General features: G+C 37.9%; 1 protein-coding gene across 1 annotated transcript in view; it reads left to right on the forward strand.

Moving 5' to 3' along the window:
* LOC140243636 (tyrosine-protein phosphatase non-receptor type 4-like) overlaps positions 1-17,986 on the forward strand; it is a 99,007-nt gene that overhangs the window by 64,306 nt on the left and 16,715 nt on the right. Inside the window, exons 8-16 of the mRNA XM_072323300.1 lie at positions 687-839; positions 2,846-3,012; positions 4,726-4,791; positions 5,300-5,347; positions 7,794-7,919; positions 9,837-9,893; positions 12,902-13,037; positions 14,936-15,067; positions 17,650-17,806. Of these exons, the coding sequence (XP_072179401.1) occupies positions 687-839; positions 2,846-3,012; positions 4,726-4,791; positions 5,300-5,347; positions 7,794-7,919; positions 9,837-9,893; positions 12,902-13,037; positions 14,936-15,067; positions 17,650-17,806 (1,042 nt within the window). The remainder of the gene's footprint in view (positions 1-686; positions 840-2,845; positions 3,013-4,725; positions 4,792-5,299; positions 5,348-7,793; positions 7,920-9,836; positions 9,894-12,901; positions 13,038-14,935; positions 15,068-17,649; positions 17,807-17,986) is intronic.

A 17,986-nucleotide genomic window follows, 5' to 3' on the forward strand; every position in this document is an offset into this window, starting at 1 on the left:
ACACCTAATATCAAAGCGAATGAGTGGGACTGAGGAGACATGTTTCGTGTTGCTTTATTCAGGGAAATGGGGATAGCAGATTCTGTAGGAGGATTACCAAAAAAGTAAATATTCTCTCTGTCCTTGCAAGAGAATGTGAAAGCCTCCCTCTCAGTTGGGAATTCTTTCGCTGATTGAGATATGCGCAACACAGCGAAAGACAAGTATCCTGATTGCTTGGCAGTTCTGGATTCAAGAGGAATAGAGACTGCATTGGTTGGGAGTGTATGTGTCTGTGTCTGTGTGTATGCTGTTGTTGTTTGTTTGTTTGTTTGTTTGTTTTTTGCTTTTTTTAGGAAGCAAAAAAAAAAATGTTTTGGAGAATTAGACAGCTGTCCGCCAAAATTGAAATACAAAACACAAAACTCCTGATATCATCATGGCATCCCCTGTTTAGTAGACTAAAGAACACAGCATTTGTACAACATTGTAGACACTGAGATTGCACTTTTTAGGTGTATGAGAAAAAAAAAAATCAGTCATATGATTTTTTTTTTCTGCTTTTGTTGTTGTTGCTGTTGTTGTTTTGGTCAGTGTGTGATAGGTATGCTGTAATAGAAAAACGGATAAATAAATATACAAGATGTAGAGCTAATGAAGATCCTCCTGGCCTAACTTAGTGATGTCAATCTTGTCAATTTCATCAGGATCAACTTGGGACTGAAATCGACATCGGGGTAGTGTCAGCTGGGCTGAGCATCTTCCAGAACGGCGTCCGGATCAACCAGTTCTCGTGGGCAAAGATCGTCAAGATCTCCTTCAAACGCAAACAGTTCTTCATCCAGCAAAGGAGAGAAATAGTAAGGATGCTTGTTGTAGTGGCTTTATTTGTTGTAGAAGTTGTAGGGGTGGTGGTAGTGGTGGTGATGGTAATAGTGGGGTTAGTAATAGTAATGATAATTGTAGAAATTGTTATAGTTATGGTTGTGGTTATGGTTATGGTTATGGTTGTGGTTGTGGTTGTGGTTATGGTTATGATTGTAGTAATGGTAGTAGCAGTAGAAATAGTGAAGTAGTAGTGGTAGTAGTAGTAGTAAAAGTAGTATGAATAGTTGTATTATTAGAAGTGGTAGTCATCAAAGTAGTCATAATGGTAGTAGCAGTACTGTTGTAGTAGAATTGGTAGAGGTAGGAGAGGGAGGAACAGCAGAAATATTATGGGTTTGTTTGTTTGTTTGTTTGTTTGTTTGTTTGTTTTTTGTAATATGAAATTACACAAGTAGCTGCAGGAAAAGTACAGTGTAATACCAGATGAAGTATAAGTTGCAGTAGTAGCCATAGATTTTTGTTAATTTTTGTGAGAGTGCTGCAATTGTTTGTTTGGTGCTTTTTAAAGAAAACTGAAGAGTAGTTTCATCTCTATGCAAGCTTCAAGACACAAAATTAGATATGTTTGCTCACTTTCATCAGTGCCATTAAACACTGGCAAGTTCATACTGCTATAATGGAAGCAGTGGCTGCGGGAAATCACAATGGGTATGTAATGCCTCTTATCCAGTGAGGGGGCCATACAAGTGTAGCTTTTTATTTTTAGCTCAGCCCCCTTACGGAAGGCAATACGTCTTGGGCTCACGTCTGGAAGGATTTGCCTAGTAATCTCTCTAGGAAGGCCTCGCTGGGAGAGCATGAATGAGTTCGTAGTGTCCTCCGTCCGTCCATCGGGATGGGAATGCGTCTCAGTTTTAGCTGACTCAGATGGGTGCTGGGAGGTACAGCTGCTGCCAGGGGGCTTTAACCAAACTCCTTTCACGCTGGAGTCAATTCGTCTGGATGTTAGCAGAGCAAAGTAGTCATTGTGATTCAGAAATTGCAACCTCCCCTACCCCTTTTATCCCGACAATCCAATGGTATAGGGGAGAGAGGAAGTTACTTTGTCTCAAAAACAAATAGTGAGAATGAAATAGAATTGCCAAGAGGCAAGGAAAGTGCTGAGAGCCACACTATTGAATGAAGAGCATCGGTCACACAATTCTTGGAAGGTTTAATAATATGACAGGTATTGAGACTAAGCAATGAATTTTTAAGGATTACCCGTGTGGGATGGAAACCTCCATCCAAAATTATTAGTTATGTACAAGTTCCCCCACCCTCTCTTTCCCAACATTCAAATGGTATGGAGAGAGAGAGGGGTTACTTTGTCTCAAAAATGGGGGGAAAAAGTGATGATAATAATTGCCAAGATGCAAGAAAGGTGCTGAGAAACACACTGTTGACTGAAGAGCATCGGTCACACAATTCTTGCCGGTTCGCCAATCTGGTGTGTTGTTGACACCAAGCCAAAATATTTAAAGGATGACCGTATGTGGTATTGAAACCACCATCCAAAATTATCATATACCTACTTTTTTTTTAAAATAAAAATCCGGTGTTCAGGATGATGCAACACCTTTGCTCCTTTTCAGTATAGTGAGGCTCTTCTCTGATGCTTTTGATATGCATTAGAACTGAAAACTGTGTTGATGATGAAGATGATTTTTTATTTTTTTTTTATTTTGATGATTTGGATTATCATGTTTATCACATCAAGTATTATTATTTTTGCGTTAACTCTTCACCTTTTCATTTCAACCTCAATAGTAGTATCAGTACAGTTACTTAAATTTGCATCATGTAATAATTAGCTACAAAGAGAAAGTTAACATAATTTTCTAGGTTTATTTATATTTGATATCATGGTCATTGTAGATAATCTATATTTCATATTCAGATCATTCTGTATTTCTGTATTTCATATTCAGATCATGACTTTAAACTATGATAATTGTAAAAGTAATTTTCATCCGTTTTCCGATTCTGCTTAACACAGGGTGAAACAAGAGACATGGTAATAGGGTTCAACATGACCAGCTACCGAGCTTGCAAGAATCTCTGGAAATCCTGTGTGGAGCACCATACATTCTTCCGCATGGTGGACCCCCAGCCACCTGCCAAGAGGAGAACTTTCTTTCAACTGGGGTCAAAGTTCAGATACAGGTCAGTGAACAGAATCATGACATTTGAACTCCGGTTTATTGGGCATGTTTTAATTGGCAGGCTTAGTTAGTTCGTTCGTTCGTTGATTAGTTAGTGCATAAGCTGTTATTTTCGCATACAGATATTTTCGCGAATGAGGAGCTGACAGACATTTTCGTGAGATGCTGTTTTCACGAATTGACACCGAGGCTATTGTTCATTCGCTATTAGCCTAGCGCATGACGACATTTTCGCGTGTTGTTGAATTCACACTCCAACTGTGATTCGCGAGATTTGCGATAATTAAAACCTCACGAATATAACAACTTATACAGAAGTTAGTTACAATGTAGTTTGTTTGTTTGTTTGATTGTTTGTTTGTTTGTTTGTTTGTTTGTTTGTTTGTTTGTTTGTGTTTGAATCAAGTTGACAAGCCTGCTATGGAGGCTTTGACAGCTTATTAACAAGCTGCAGGATGACCTATAGCTTCCCCTCTGGAGGACTACTAGATGAATATAAGAGTCTTGTATAGGGGCATGACTGCTGCTTTTAGCAGGCTTGAAACAGAACCACAGAATTGAGAGTTGATGCTTGAAAGTAGAAGCCTCTTACCTCCCTTGTACAGCACTTTATTGATAGCAAACAAAATTTGATATTAAATCACACCATTTTTTTCTTGAAGTTTCAAATTGTAGTCATCAGATGTTGATTACCACTCTGCCAACACAGCAATCACATACATACAGAAATTGATGAATTTTAGGCAGACAGTTTCACGCTCAACGCATACTATAAATTTGAGCTCCGAATCTTCCAATCTGATCAAACTGCATACTTGCCAACTAGTAAGATTTTATCAGATTCAGTAAGATTTTTTACATTAAAAATAGCAAAATCAGATTTTCTGTCAGAGAAATCAGATTTTTACAAGATATTTAGATACACCTTTCATGTGTATTTTCTGAAGATTTGACCAGAAGTAAGATTTTTAACTTCAGTTTGCATATAAAATAAGATTTTTGCAATCCACGAGTAAGATATTTCATCTTGAAATGTTGGCAGGTATGAAACTGTCTCTTGGTGCTGCTGTGAAAAGAGAAAACATTTTCTCATGGATCATTTTGTGCATGATACAAAGTTTTTTCATGACTGTGAATCAATTGATGATGTTGCAAGTACTATATGTTACGATATCTGTTACATAATGATGTAAGTGTAGATCATGGATGAGTGATTAAAGAGATGGTACAGTATTGGTGGAGATGAGAATTTCGCTTTTAACTTTTTGTGAGATACCAAGAAAACATGTATGATATAGTACAGAGGATACCATTTTAAGAGGAATTCAAAGTTTATTTGATGAAAATCGGGTTTGGAATGACTGAAACATTAAAAAACAAAGTAAACAAAGCGATAGTAATAAAGTGTGGGTCCCACACTTTATTAGAATCGCTCTTTTTGGGATATCTCAGCCATTTCAATACCAATTTTCATCAAATAAAAGTTGAATTCCTCATAGAATTACATGCTCTTTCATATTTCATAAGAGGTTTCTCATCATCTCACTAAAAAATGTTAGAAACCCGAAATTAGGTCTCAACCAAAACTGTATGATCCCTTTAACCCATTCCCTACGGGAACCTGGCAGTCTGTGTATTAAGTCTATGCAGATTTCAGAATTCAGTATGGTGTGGATTAGTTAGGCTCTGTCTCTTTTCTTTTCCTTGTCTGCAGCGGGAGGACAGAAACACAGACGATGGAAGAGACAAAGAAGAGATTAGCAGAGAGAGAAATTTGCAGGTTGGTTTGTCATCATGCTAGCATGTCTTCATGAGAACTGTATACCTGACCCACACTGAAATCAAGACAGCATTGTTGAACAGCTTCCGCAGTCTTCATTTAGATTGGTTGCTTTGAAATATCCATGAGTTTAGTTTTTACCACATGCTGAAGCATTCAGTTGTCTATTTGCCAAAAGCCTTTGCAAAAGCTTACTCTTGAAGGGTCGTACTTAAGATCCTGTTTTCAATTATGCTTTTAGAAGGTGTTTATGTACTTTTGAAAGCTGCATATAATGCATATGATATTGTCCACTAGAATATCATAGATCTTTCAAATGCATTGCTTCAAAACTCATTTGAGTTTTTCATTTCTTGAAATTTATATTTAGCTCTGTGACAATACAACAATAAAATTGTGAAACAAAAGGAGGGCTGGTAAATTTGTTTTATGTGCGATTCCCATTCATTTCCCAGCACCCATATATCAAACATTGTATGACTCTTGTTTAACACCATTACCCATGCAGCAACAGGAATGCTGAGATTTTTCTCAGCTCTCAGCCGGAGTCAAAAGGGTAGGCCTCTCCTCACTGTTTGCCCCCTTAGCTTCCCCTGCTGTGCTTGAATGTCTGTTTGTTCCCCTATTCGCAGAATCCACAATTTGCCGAAACTCTGTGAGAGTACTCGTATGCGTCTACACGATGTATGCCTTCTCCCCCCACCTTGTGTAGAATCCAGCGATCGTGTGCCTTGCTTTCCTCTAATTCTTGAGCTGTTACTGAGAGAACGTGATGTGACTTGCGATTAAAACATTCTGATATCTAATGATGCTTTCTAGTTGCCTTGAAATCACGGTATGAGCTGATATGAAGTGAGCAAGTCACCTGTTGCTGTGCTTGTCTTAACCCTTTTACTCCTAAATATGACATTCCCCTGTAGTTTCACGGCATTCCAGCCCCCTGAAAATAATTGTTTAGCCATCAAAGCTATTTGACATTTCCATCACACTGTTCTGGAATCTTCACTGCCATCTTTGCTGTACTGCCTAACTTTTGCTTTAAAGTCCAGTGCGAATCTGGCTGCGAAGTGTGCAGTATTTACAGTCTACATTCTCCTATTTTTTTTTGCAGTCTGTACTAAGAGGACATTGTCCATGATGAAGTGCTGATGTTTGTTTTTGTCGTTACATCCTATTTCAAATATTTCCCTGAATCTTGTTTCTTTTCAGAAATGGAAAAAGACAGATTTCTACATAATAAGACATTGTAGATGTTTGAAAGAAAACATATCATAAGTTCTTGAGCAGACCTTTAACATCTAGGTGGACTCCCTCCCCTCCATAACCCTCCCCCTCCCCTCCCCCTCCCCTCTTTTCTCTAGCATGTTTGGTACCTCCTCCCCTTTTCTCTAGGCTGGTCTCGATTGTAGAACTTTGTGGTCCTCATTATTGTGCTTCGGTAGCCTTCCCCCGTGTTTCCTTAGTCTTGCTTGTCTCTATGAACTTGGTATGCAGATTATAACTTCTTCTCACTGTGTATTTGTTGTTGTTTTAGTTTCTGACTTGTGCTTGATGTAAAATGTTAGACATGATGGGGGGGGGTGCAGAGGACATGTTTAGGTGGTTTCCTGTTTAATGCTGAAGGTACTTTCTGTGCAAAAACTGTTGATAGCCCCCTTTGGTTATTGATCTTGTTCGTTGATGAATGGTCCATATCAACCAGGCATATTGTGCCATAGGAGGAGAAGAAGAAGAGTAGTCCAGGACAAAAAAAAAAAAAAAAAAAAAAGACAAGGAAAGTGTTCTAAGCCTTGGAGCGAGGCTTCATCTGCCCACCCCTCTACATCTATTTAAAAGACAACTAGGCATCTATAATATTACCATGATATATAACTCCCAGCTAAAAGGTGTCCTTGTCTGGTTGTAAAGGCAAGATAACTCTGATATGTGCAAGAAAATAGGCAAATTTTATGTGTAAATTCATGTTCTGTAAAGTCCCATTTTCTACCATTTTTCATCTCAGTGGAATAGTAGTCATGATAAGATTGCTTGTGTCATGTTCTTTGTCTAATTAGCAATGCAGACTATTGACATTTGTCTGCTTTCAGAATATTTGTGGTTTTTTTTTTTTTAGTTTTGAGTCTATTCAGTGGTGTGTATGAAACACAAGAAATAGTGTCAAAATAAGTCTGGATGGATAGAGTTTTGTCAACGTCAGTTTCAATTTATGTCATATTTCTCAAGAAAAATGAAATACACAAAAAGAAAATATAATTATACAGAGCTATACAGCAGTTGCAATGTTCAAATTAAATGAAACATTCACCAGAATGTACAGCTATCCTGATATGAAGATAAACATAATGGTCAATTTACAGTAGTATTGGTGACTATAATCGTACAAAGTAGCAGAAATATGATGGGGACTACATAGAAGCGAGCTTGTAAAGTCATTGGGCCCAGAATAACCTCAGTTGTAAATGTCATTGATGAACAATGATGACATTGATGAGATGGCCGTTAAATGAGAATTGAGTTTTTTGTTTGTTTGTATGTTTGTTTCTTTGTGTATTTGTTTATTTGTTTTTGTTTTTAAAGAGCAGACCATTTCCCCTTCCTTTCCCATGGTGTAAAGTCATTCAATGATATGCAGGTATATTTTCCCCCTGTTCTTTGAATAGTTTATGTCTGTGACCAGATTGTGTGTGGAAATCCTTTCCTTCTTGCCGTATCTCAGTCAAAACCACCGGTATCCTGTGGAAACTGTAGGAAATGTAGTTGAACAACAAATGTTCCATGAGTACTAGGAATGATGCCAAGCTGTAGAGCAGCATTTATGACATCAATCTCCTCTTCTCAGCTGACTTGTAACATAGGAATCTTTTCCTTGAAGCAGCTTTTTCAAAGTTGGTGGGAATTTGGGGGCATTTCATCAGTGATTTCTTGTGATTATTCAAGCAGAGTCCTTCTTCTGCCCTACCTGTGCACTAGCAACCTTTGACCCATAACATTTGAACCCGCAGGTCGTCGCCAAACAAGCGTGCCTTCCGGCGGACAGTGGGCGGTACAGTGGCGGAGATTATCCGGACAGAAACGCGAAGCCTGCCCTCAAGGACCACCCAAAAGTACAAGCCACTCAAAGACAACCAGTGAGTGTCGCTAGCAGAATCCCAATCCCCTCATCCCAGCTGCCTCTACCAAACTCCAGTTCCCTCCCTCTTCCCGGGTCCCCCTTGCCTCTCCCCAAATTCCCTCCCCCTCCCCCCTCCCCTCCCTTTAGTACCTTAACCTCAAGCCCTCTTGCAATCATCACTGTTCCACTCTTAAACCTGGGGAAAAAATGTCACTACATCATGGTGCGTGAATGCAAAGCTTGAATTGAGTACTAGACAGCGACACAACATGGCTGTAATCATAGCCGTAGCTGCAACAAGTGTATGCTGCCTTTTTACTTTAGTCTTGCATCAATGCACCCTCTCAAGCTTTTTCTCAAACTTTATTATAAATCAAAAGAAAAGCATCATCACATTGCTTTAAGTTGTTTTTTAGTGCCTTAGATGGATGACTAGCAATGCTTCACACAAAGCAACTGCTGTGTGTCCTTCACTATGCAGCAAATAATACATCAGTTTATATGTCAGGATTAAATGGGTAGTTTAGTTTTATTTGCATAGGATTTTCATCAGTCTGTCTCTATGTAGTTTATTCAATTCTGCCCATATACCTTCCTGCTTTTGACTGCTTTTCTGGAGATACGACTATCTACAACTGACCTGTCCATCCACGGATACCTCTCTTTGCTCATCCTTCTTTTTACTTAAATCTGCCTCTCCATCTTTTCTATCTCTCTATCCATCTGTCTCCATCTCTATATCTCTTTTAAATTTACAGTCTTCTAGCACTGTATGTCTGTCATTTCCATAATTTTACGCTTTTCTTTCTTTATCTCTCAGTTATTCTGTTCTGATTTTCACTATTAACCCCATGTGGGCATAGAGTGCCCATAGGCACAGAACTCCTCATAGCATTGTACACACTGTCCAGAAGTTCCTGACACAGACAGGGTTTATCAGGCTTTCCCAAAGTACCTCAGCCTGTTTGTTTTCTATGAGTTTCCTGCTGTAACCCTTATTTCATTTCTATGTTTGAAACTCAATAGCATACAGAAGCCAAACTAGGATAGGTGTACTAGTAAATTTAGGGGGGAGAGGAGTGAATCTTGCAGCTAATGATCCCACCTTCTAGCTCCTTGCATGTATTATATTTCCAGTGAATGTGTGGTTTCGTACTGAGTGATGGGAGCTTTGGGATCGCTTATCCATCTTACACTTTGCATGTTTGTTTGGGGATAGTATTATTGTTTTCTTTAAATCCTCTTTGTTTTCTTGATCGGGTCATAGGTGTGATGCATCACAGTTAACATTTGCACACAACTGAATGTCTTTGTCATTTTCTCTTCTTACTTCTCGTGTTTGTAGGCATTTTGTGCTCATGCCATGGTGCCACATTGTTACAAAAGTTGCAGTTTTGTTTTGCATACGTTGTTTGTCCTTTATTTTGTACTTCATGGAAAATTGCATTTATACAGAGCAGTTTTGAGAGTGGTTAACTTAAATCATAAAGATGTACAGAGGTGCTGTAGTGTCAGAGTTCACAGCAGATGCAATGTAAGTGCAGACAGTTGTTTGAGAATGCAGAAAACTTTGTGAGATCAGACACGGTCACATGTGATCACTTTAGGTCACCATTTTGAGTGTTGATGTTCAAATATAGCACTAGTGTTACTCTCTGGATGTGTAAACAAATTGAACAGGTGGCTTTTGCACAGACATGGACAATGTATGCAAAGTTGGATGCAAGCTTTCTGCCGATTAACCTATCCAAAGCTGCTCTGCATAGCTTTAAAACAAAATAATAAAAATCTGCATTGAATGTTTTTGTTTGGTTGTCATGGTGAAAAGGCATTTGTTGGCATGGTGATGTGGTATGCTAAGGGTTAATGCTCTCATGCACCGTGGGGTTTGTTTGGCTTGGTGCTGCACTCATCTCTTCTTTCACTCACCCAGCCGAATGCCCAGTTTTGATGGCCAGGTCCCCCCTGCCTCACCCAATGGCCAGCCTAGGTAAGTTCAACCCAACCACATACCCAGTGGGGAAAAGAGAACATGATAGCGTCAGTAACTTTTTAGCTTTATCTATTTCACCAACCACATAGATACTTGGAGAGACACAGACACAGACAGACACAGACAGACAGACAGACACACACACACACACACACACACACACACACACCCACACACACTGACCCACAAATGAATACCAAGCTGATACAGGCTACAAATTCATTCAGTGGAAACTATGCTTTAATACAAGTTTGGAAGAATTGCAAGAAGTCTACAGCAACACTTTTACTATACCTCATATAACGCTGCTACCACTTCATACTTATCCCGCTATAAATCTTGTAATTGCTGGTATCCCAATGTAATGATATGTCAACCATGAAAGAAAAGTTTCAGGGAAGCAAACCATTATAAACAGTGTACCATGTATACATGGTGTGCAAAAGAAAACATTATATGAATTGATATTATCCCCACAAGTACAATTTGATAGGAACCATGACCTTTGTCGCACTTGGTTTACTTGTCATTTTACAGTCAAGATTAGTTACAAGTAAGTACTACTCTAAATTCTACTTCATTTACAACTGCCTGTGATAAAAAGGAAATACAAAATAATGATTATGCTGATGATATGATATGATATGATATGATGTAATATGACACATTGTAATATAATATAACGTAATACAATATAATACTAGTATAATATAATATAGTATAATATAATATAATATAATATAATATAATATAATTTAATATAATATAATATGAATTTTATATAATGTAATATAAGACAAGATATGATTTTAAGTAGAGGAATATACTGCTTGAACTTGACCTTGAAATTGAATATAATGACACCTCTGTATAAAGCTATTTGCAGTAAGTGAACACAACTTCTTCTTTTTTTGGCCACTCAGATCTACTTCACAGATACTTCTGACTAATTTTCTGGCTCTTTAAAAAAAAAAAGCATTTAAAGGGTGTGTACAGTTCTGGTTGAGGTGAGGATTTAGCTTTTAACGTTTTGCAAGATATTCAGAAACCATCCTATGAGATACCAAAGAGCATGCAATTCTAAGGGGTATCAAACGTTTATTTGATGAAAATCGGTTTTGAAATGGCTGAGATATCCAAAAACAAGGTGAAATAAAGAGATCCTGATAAAAGTGTGGCCTGTCACCTTCTATTATTATCACTTTTTTTGATATCTCAGCCATTTGAAAACTAATTTTCATCAAATAAACATTGAATCCTTCTTAAAACTACATGCTCTTTGATATTTCATAAGAGGTTTCTCATTATCTCACTTAGGAATGTTCAAAACATGAATCCCCACCTCAACCAGTACTGTACAGTCCCTTTAAGCATCACCAAGTATTATTTTCAAGATACAATGTGACAAAGATGCTCAGAAATTAAAGAAAACAACAAGAGCTTGAGGTAAAACACTTTGATGAAGCAAATGTGAATATAATATATGTTTGTGAAGACTATAGAATGTAGAGTGGGAAGCATGGAGGGTAAAGACCTTTGTATGCTCTGACAGAACATGGACATTTAACCAGGCATTGTTCTGTTGTGTGTGTGTGTGTGTGTGTGTGGCAAAGCCTTTTAAAGAAGAGCTCTGGGATTTTCTCCTCAACCTCTCCCCCCTCTGACAGTCACACGAGGGCCTCCTTCTGGTCAGCAGAGGTTCCCTCCATAGATTATCTTCATTCTCACTCCACTCAATTGACTTTGCTTCAAGCACTCTCAGATCAGTTGCGGTTGAATAAAAATTCAAGGGTGTTGTCTCTATTTTTGTCTCCCTTTTTATCTCTCTATTTCTCTTTCTATCTTTCTTTAATATCTCTATATTTTTCTGTCCCTCTATCTCTTTTTTTTCTCTCTCTCTTCCTCTCCCTATCTATTTCTCTCTATTTTCTATCTCTATATATCTCTATCTCTATCTCTTTTTTCTATCTATCTCTCTATCTCTGTCTCTTTTTGTATCTGTCTATCTATCTCTGTCTATCTCTATATCTTTTTATATGTATCTCTCTATCTCTGTCTCTTTTTGTATCTATTTATCTATCTCTGTCTATCTCTATATCTTTTTTATGTGTATCTCTCTATCTCTCTCTCTCTCCCTATCTATCTCTCCGTATCTCATATTCTCCTCTTTTCTTTCCTCTTCTTGCCAGCTGTGAGTGTTGAAGCAAATTGTAGTCATGTGTTTTGCTATTTTAACTCACCATTTGCAATTTTCACTTGCCTGTGTCATATTGTATTTTCTTTTTGTTTTTTTTGAAAAAATAAAATCCATGTGGCAATACGAAAATTTATATTTTATTCTCCATGCATCTATTTTGGTGTATACACACATCCACATTGATCATGTGCAAATTTAATTTTCTTTTCTCACAAACATCTTTATTTTGTCTGTCTGTGTGTCATGAAAGTATATATAATGTAAATTTGTATCCCTCATGAGTTGTGCTCAGAAATTTCTTCTCCCAGAAGTATCTTAGGTCACTTTTATTTACTTGTGTTTGTGTTAATACATGTTATATCTGTACTCCACATTATTAAATGTAACAGAATAATGTTGTTAACATAAAGTGGGTATGTGATATGTATTGCAGGAATCATGAGAACTTTTCAATCATTATCCATGCATAGTTATCACTGCTTAGGGAAAATCCACCCACACTTTAATTACAAAATCAAAGAAGGGGAGATATTGTAACATGAATGAAACTTTATACCAAAGAAAAGGAAGCGTCTGTGAGTTACAAGCTGTGGTGCACACTTATCGATTTTCTGCAACCCATTGACATTTATTGAAATGCATAGAAGGTAGACTGGAAGAAATGGTCAACAATAAGAAAGCAGTTGAACTGGTTCTGCAAGGTTGACTTTTGACCATCTTCTGACCATCTTACAATCTTTTATCTTCTGACTAACTTACTATGTTCTGATAGTCAGCAGTGAAACTCTAGTTTTCTTTTCATTTTTAGAGAGAATGGCCTGTCACGGAGCGCTGAGATGCTGAACGTACCACCTCACATGACGTACATGGACGATAACGGTGGGAGTGATGTCAGCCTGGGTACTGGTAACTCATACGAGCTGCTAGGCAACGGCTACAAGACGGTAAGTCTTTTCCTGCTTGAGAAACAAGATTCTCTATATTAGCTGCTCAGGAAAATAAGGAACAAACAAGCAAAAAAGAATTTCAGCGTGATTTTGCTTTTTATTGTGAATCAGAGGAGGTGTTATGGTTCAGTGGTTAAGACCAAAGACTGTCAGTCACAAGGTCCCTGATTCAAGTCCCTTTGCTGCAGAGTTTGTGCCCTGGGTTTAAAGCACTTCATCCTCATTGCGTAGTCCTTCATGGACTCAAAGCTGTCGGTTTTTAAATGCTTCCTTCATGGTCACATAAAACAAGTCATCTCAACATATGTGCTGTCATATTATTTTATTTTTTTTTTTTTTTTTTTTTTTTTTACTTTTTTCAAGGGATACATCATAATCAACATTTCTCTCATTGCATCTTTGCTGTGTGTAACCATAGTAACAAAGCTGTGACGATAGTTGGTTAGCATTTCTGGATGCAGGAATAGGTGTTACAACAGAAGAAATTACTTGATGTGACCTCCAGGGCGTTAGAGACAGAAAGAAGGAATTATGAAGGAATTAATAATTCAGGAAGCAATCAGAGAGAAGGAATTATTGTGGTGTCCTTTTGTGTTTCGATGTGTATGACTTTTCCGGGTCCCCTGGAAGGATTGTTATATATACGTATAGCTTCATTAATCTTTCTGAACTAAGTGTGCTTATCATGTAGGGATGTAAAACGAAAGTGAAAGAAAGTTCTAAGTGTACATTGTATGTCTTGTTCAGGTTGTCATTGTGATACAATGACCCTGCACGACATGATATGGATTGGCGGTTAGATTAGCATCAGTCTTTTTGTAAAATCAGAAATATTCGCGGCATGACACTTTCATGAATTGACCCGACAACCTTATTTGTGGCATGAAATTCCGCAAATTGCCACTGGCATTCGGTGCATATAGTGTAGACAAGAACTTTGATGTGCATTTCAATTTCACAATTTTTTTCTCTCACAAAATTCATGAAATTCAAATGCATGTGAACATTTCTGGTTTTACACTACATAATTTTCATCCAATACAGCTATGATATTTTCTGTGTTTGTTGTACCTCATCATAACTACATTACATGCAGTGCACTTCTTAAACATCTTTGATCATGTTAGCATGTGTCCAAGAGTACTAGAACTGTATTCGCCATGTATTCAGCGAGTCTAATTTTCCACATATTGGGACTTGCCAACAATTTCATAAGTGATTCACGGTTGTGGAGTGCAGTAATGAAGAGAGAAATATATGTGTACACAGTGCATGTATGACAGGATCAAATTTGATATTTTGCATGTTGTATAATCTGATAACAGTATCTGACTCACGAAATTAGCAAAAATAAAAGCCCTGCAGAATATATGACGTGTACGGTAATCAGAAGTCGAATATTACTGAGAAGAAGATGGAGTTATATCAACTGATATGTTGAGAGATTTTAGACAAAGCAAATGAACGAGAAAACTGCTTGTTACATTTCTCATCTGTGATTATATCTGTGTAACAGCATTCTCAATGTGATTCAGATTCCAACGAGAACTGGTTTTTGTTTGTTTATTTGTTTAGGGATGGAGGTTGAAAATATCACATCTATTTGTCAAGTTTGATACCATATTAAAAAAGAGACAACAGGTAAGGCAAAGAAAGTGAAGAGACATGAAATTGATCAATCGCATTTGCCTGAATTGCCCAGCTGTTCAGTGTATGCCATATATCGTGATACCTCAAAGCATGTCATATGAGTTGCGTATTATTTCAAGCTTTTTCTACAATGATTTGGTTTTGTTTATTCTCAGTGTTGATTCTGTGAGCATACACAAAGTGTCCCATTCATGCATGGTTGATTGTACACACACAAAAGAGCGTAATCTCCATTTTTTCATCAGCAATCAAACGGTGATGCCTTAGTAGTGATACGCATGCTGCCAGACGACAGAGGGCGGTTTGGGTTCAACGTGAAAGGCGGAGCAGACCAGGGTGCCCCGATCATTGTGTCGAGAGTAGCCCCAAACACACCGGTACGTTACCTCAAGTTTCCTGCACAGGAGTGGCATGTTCATCAACACAATCTGTGCAAATATCATTACCATTATCAATATCATAATCATTATCATAATTACCATCATCATCAACACAATCTTTATCTCTGTCAGTATCATTTGCGTTATCATTCTCATTATCATAATCATCATCATCATCATCATTTTCATTGTCATTTTCATGCCACTGTCGTCACCTATACCATTATCATTATTATTTGACTCCAACAGGCAATTTTCCATCAGTTATCATTTAAAATTACAATAGAAGCCATTATGGTAGTATAGAATGTTTTGCAATGCAGTCATTTTTTTTCCAAAAGATTAATCTTTGCTGAACTATTGAGAAAAGGAAATTGCATTGTGGGTAAAGTGTCTCACAGAGATGCCAGAGCAGGGCTTGCACCCTTAACTTTCTTATTGTAAGCACATCATGCAATCCACGAGTCCTCTATACCTCAGACTAGACTTTGTGCAAGAAGATGATTTCATTGGGTAGAGGATTATTTGTGTAGAAACCGGTAGTCAAGACCCTTTAAGGCGGTGTTTATGCTTCCCCTTTTCGGGCCAGAATCAGCGTTTTGAAACGTGAATAGTGCAAAACGCTGTTGCGTTCATGCTCACTTCGATAGAAATGCTGATTCAAAACGCCAATCCAAAACGCACAAAAAGGTGTGTTTACGATCGGCGTTTCTGACTAATCACGTTTGACGGGGAAGCATAAACGTAACAGCGTTTCTAAACGCGTTTAGAGTGACGTCATCTAAATGCCTTTCCGGTTCACGTGAAAAAGCGCGCGCCCGGCCAGCCAGTTACCCGGGCCTGTGTAGTTTTCCCATGTACTGTGCATACGCATGTCTTTCCCAGCTGATCTCCCAGCCCAGGCCACTGATCGCAGCGCGCCCCAATTTGACCTGCCTCTGCTGAGGTCAGCGAAGCAATCACAAACGCTCTTTCCAAGACTCGAAGAAAGTGAGCATAAACAGTGCTCCGGTGAACGGCGTTTTGAATCAGCATTTTGAATCAGCGTTGAAACGCTGATTCTGCCTTCGCAAATTAAGCATAAACACACCCTTAGTCTTGTGAGCTGACTTGCTGTCTTTCATAAATGTTGTTACCACACTACTGTGGACTTGGCACATTTTTCTTTGCCACACTGGTAGGAGTCGGAAGGAAGGAAGCCAGCTACAGGAGAACTAACAGATACTATCCTCTTTCCCAAGCTCTCCTTCCACAGATCCTTGAATAGAATATATGTGTCACCCACACTCACTGTTCATCTCCTTTACCAAGAATGAAATCTGATATCCTTGTGCGATTGTTTACACTCCCCCTTTCACCCTACTACGTCTGTGCGTGGCAGTATATTTTTATAAGGCCAGCGCTACATGACCTCGTGGGCAAGGTTTTCATGATTCATCGCGTGAACATAGATGGAAACATACGATAGATTGCATCAGAAATTTACTTTCTGAATAAAGTCTGAATCATGGCAGAACAGGCATGATGTCCTATCTGGGATATTCATCACTTAGAATGAGAATTTATCAGCATATTCCAGAAATAGAAAGGAACTTTCTTTTACTTGATATAATAAGGTCATTTCTTGAGTGTGATGTGACTCCTTATCAGCATTATAGGGTTTAGTCATTTCTCCATGGAAATAAGGAGGGAGTTTGTAAAGGCTTAATTTGCAGATAAACAGTCCCTTTTCTTGATGATTTTTATAGGTTGTTCATTTGAATAAAACTGGTTGATTTTATAACCAGACTTCACAAGCAGCAAAATGGACAAAATTACAAGAAAAAGAAGACATGGAAGTAGCAACCATATTTGATATTTGAAGACCTGAATATAAGAACGACCCAAGTCCACTTTTTGGCCAAATTCAGTTTGACATGGGAAATTGTAGCTTATGCATGGACTCATCTTGTGTATAAATGATAAATCCTAATTACCCCCGGAAGTGCCTGAAATAAATGAGTTAAATCTTATATGAGTGTAAGAATGAAGGACTTGGGTCATTCTTACATTCATATTATAGCACCCTCTCTCGTCCTTCTCTCATCTCTATAGCAGAATATCGTGTATATGAATCAAAGAACGACCCAAGTCCATCACACAAAATGGCCTCTCCACAATTAATGTAAATGTTAATTGTCGTAATAATACATGTTCTAATTTGTATATACAATGCTGCCTTCCCATCACAGTTAAATAGAATATTGTTGGACAAATAAAAAAGATATGAAGTTTTTTTTTTAAGTTTACTTGAAATGGTCTTCCATGGACTTGGGTCGTTCTTATATTCATATACTCATTTCTTTCAAGTCATACTTCAAGATGTTGCAGATAAAAGATGTAAGTGTATGCCTCTCCATGTGTTTCAATAGTTTTTGCAGACAGGATAGAGACACAAATTTTACTCTTCATGTTTTGCATACATATGCATAACCTCATCAACATGCAGGGCAGATATATTGAAGAAACTATGAAATTCTATGATGTTGGTGCTTTGGCAGAGTAACCTATTTGCTGGTTGTGCTGTCCCTCCCTTACAGGCGGACCTGTGCATACCTCGATTGAATGAAGGAGACCAGATTCTCAGACTGAACAACCAAGATGTATCCTCATCAACTAATGATCAGGTGGTTTCAATCATTCGTGCCATAGGGGATGCCGGCAACAAGGACTTGGTTCTGACTGTACGACCAAATGGTGGGTGAATGATGAAAGCAGGATAGCAAAAATACAAAACTTGCAAATTCTTAATTTGGCTTCTTCTTTCTTAAGGAGATTGTATGGAAGGTACATGTAAGTACCATAAGAGATGTCTTAGGAATAGCATTAAAAAATTGTGATATCATAGATATATATATGTTTGTTCTCCTGTTAGAG

This window comes from Diadema setosum, chromosome 20 (genome assembly GCF_964275005.1).
Source record: "Diadema setosum chromosome 20, eeDiaSeto1, whole genome shotgun sequence".
Classification (NCBI taxonomy): Eukaryota; Metazoa; Echinodermata; class Echinoidea; order Diadematoida; family Diadematidae; genus Diadema; species Diadema setosum.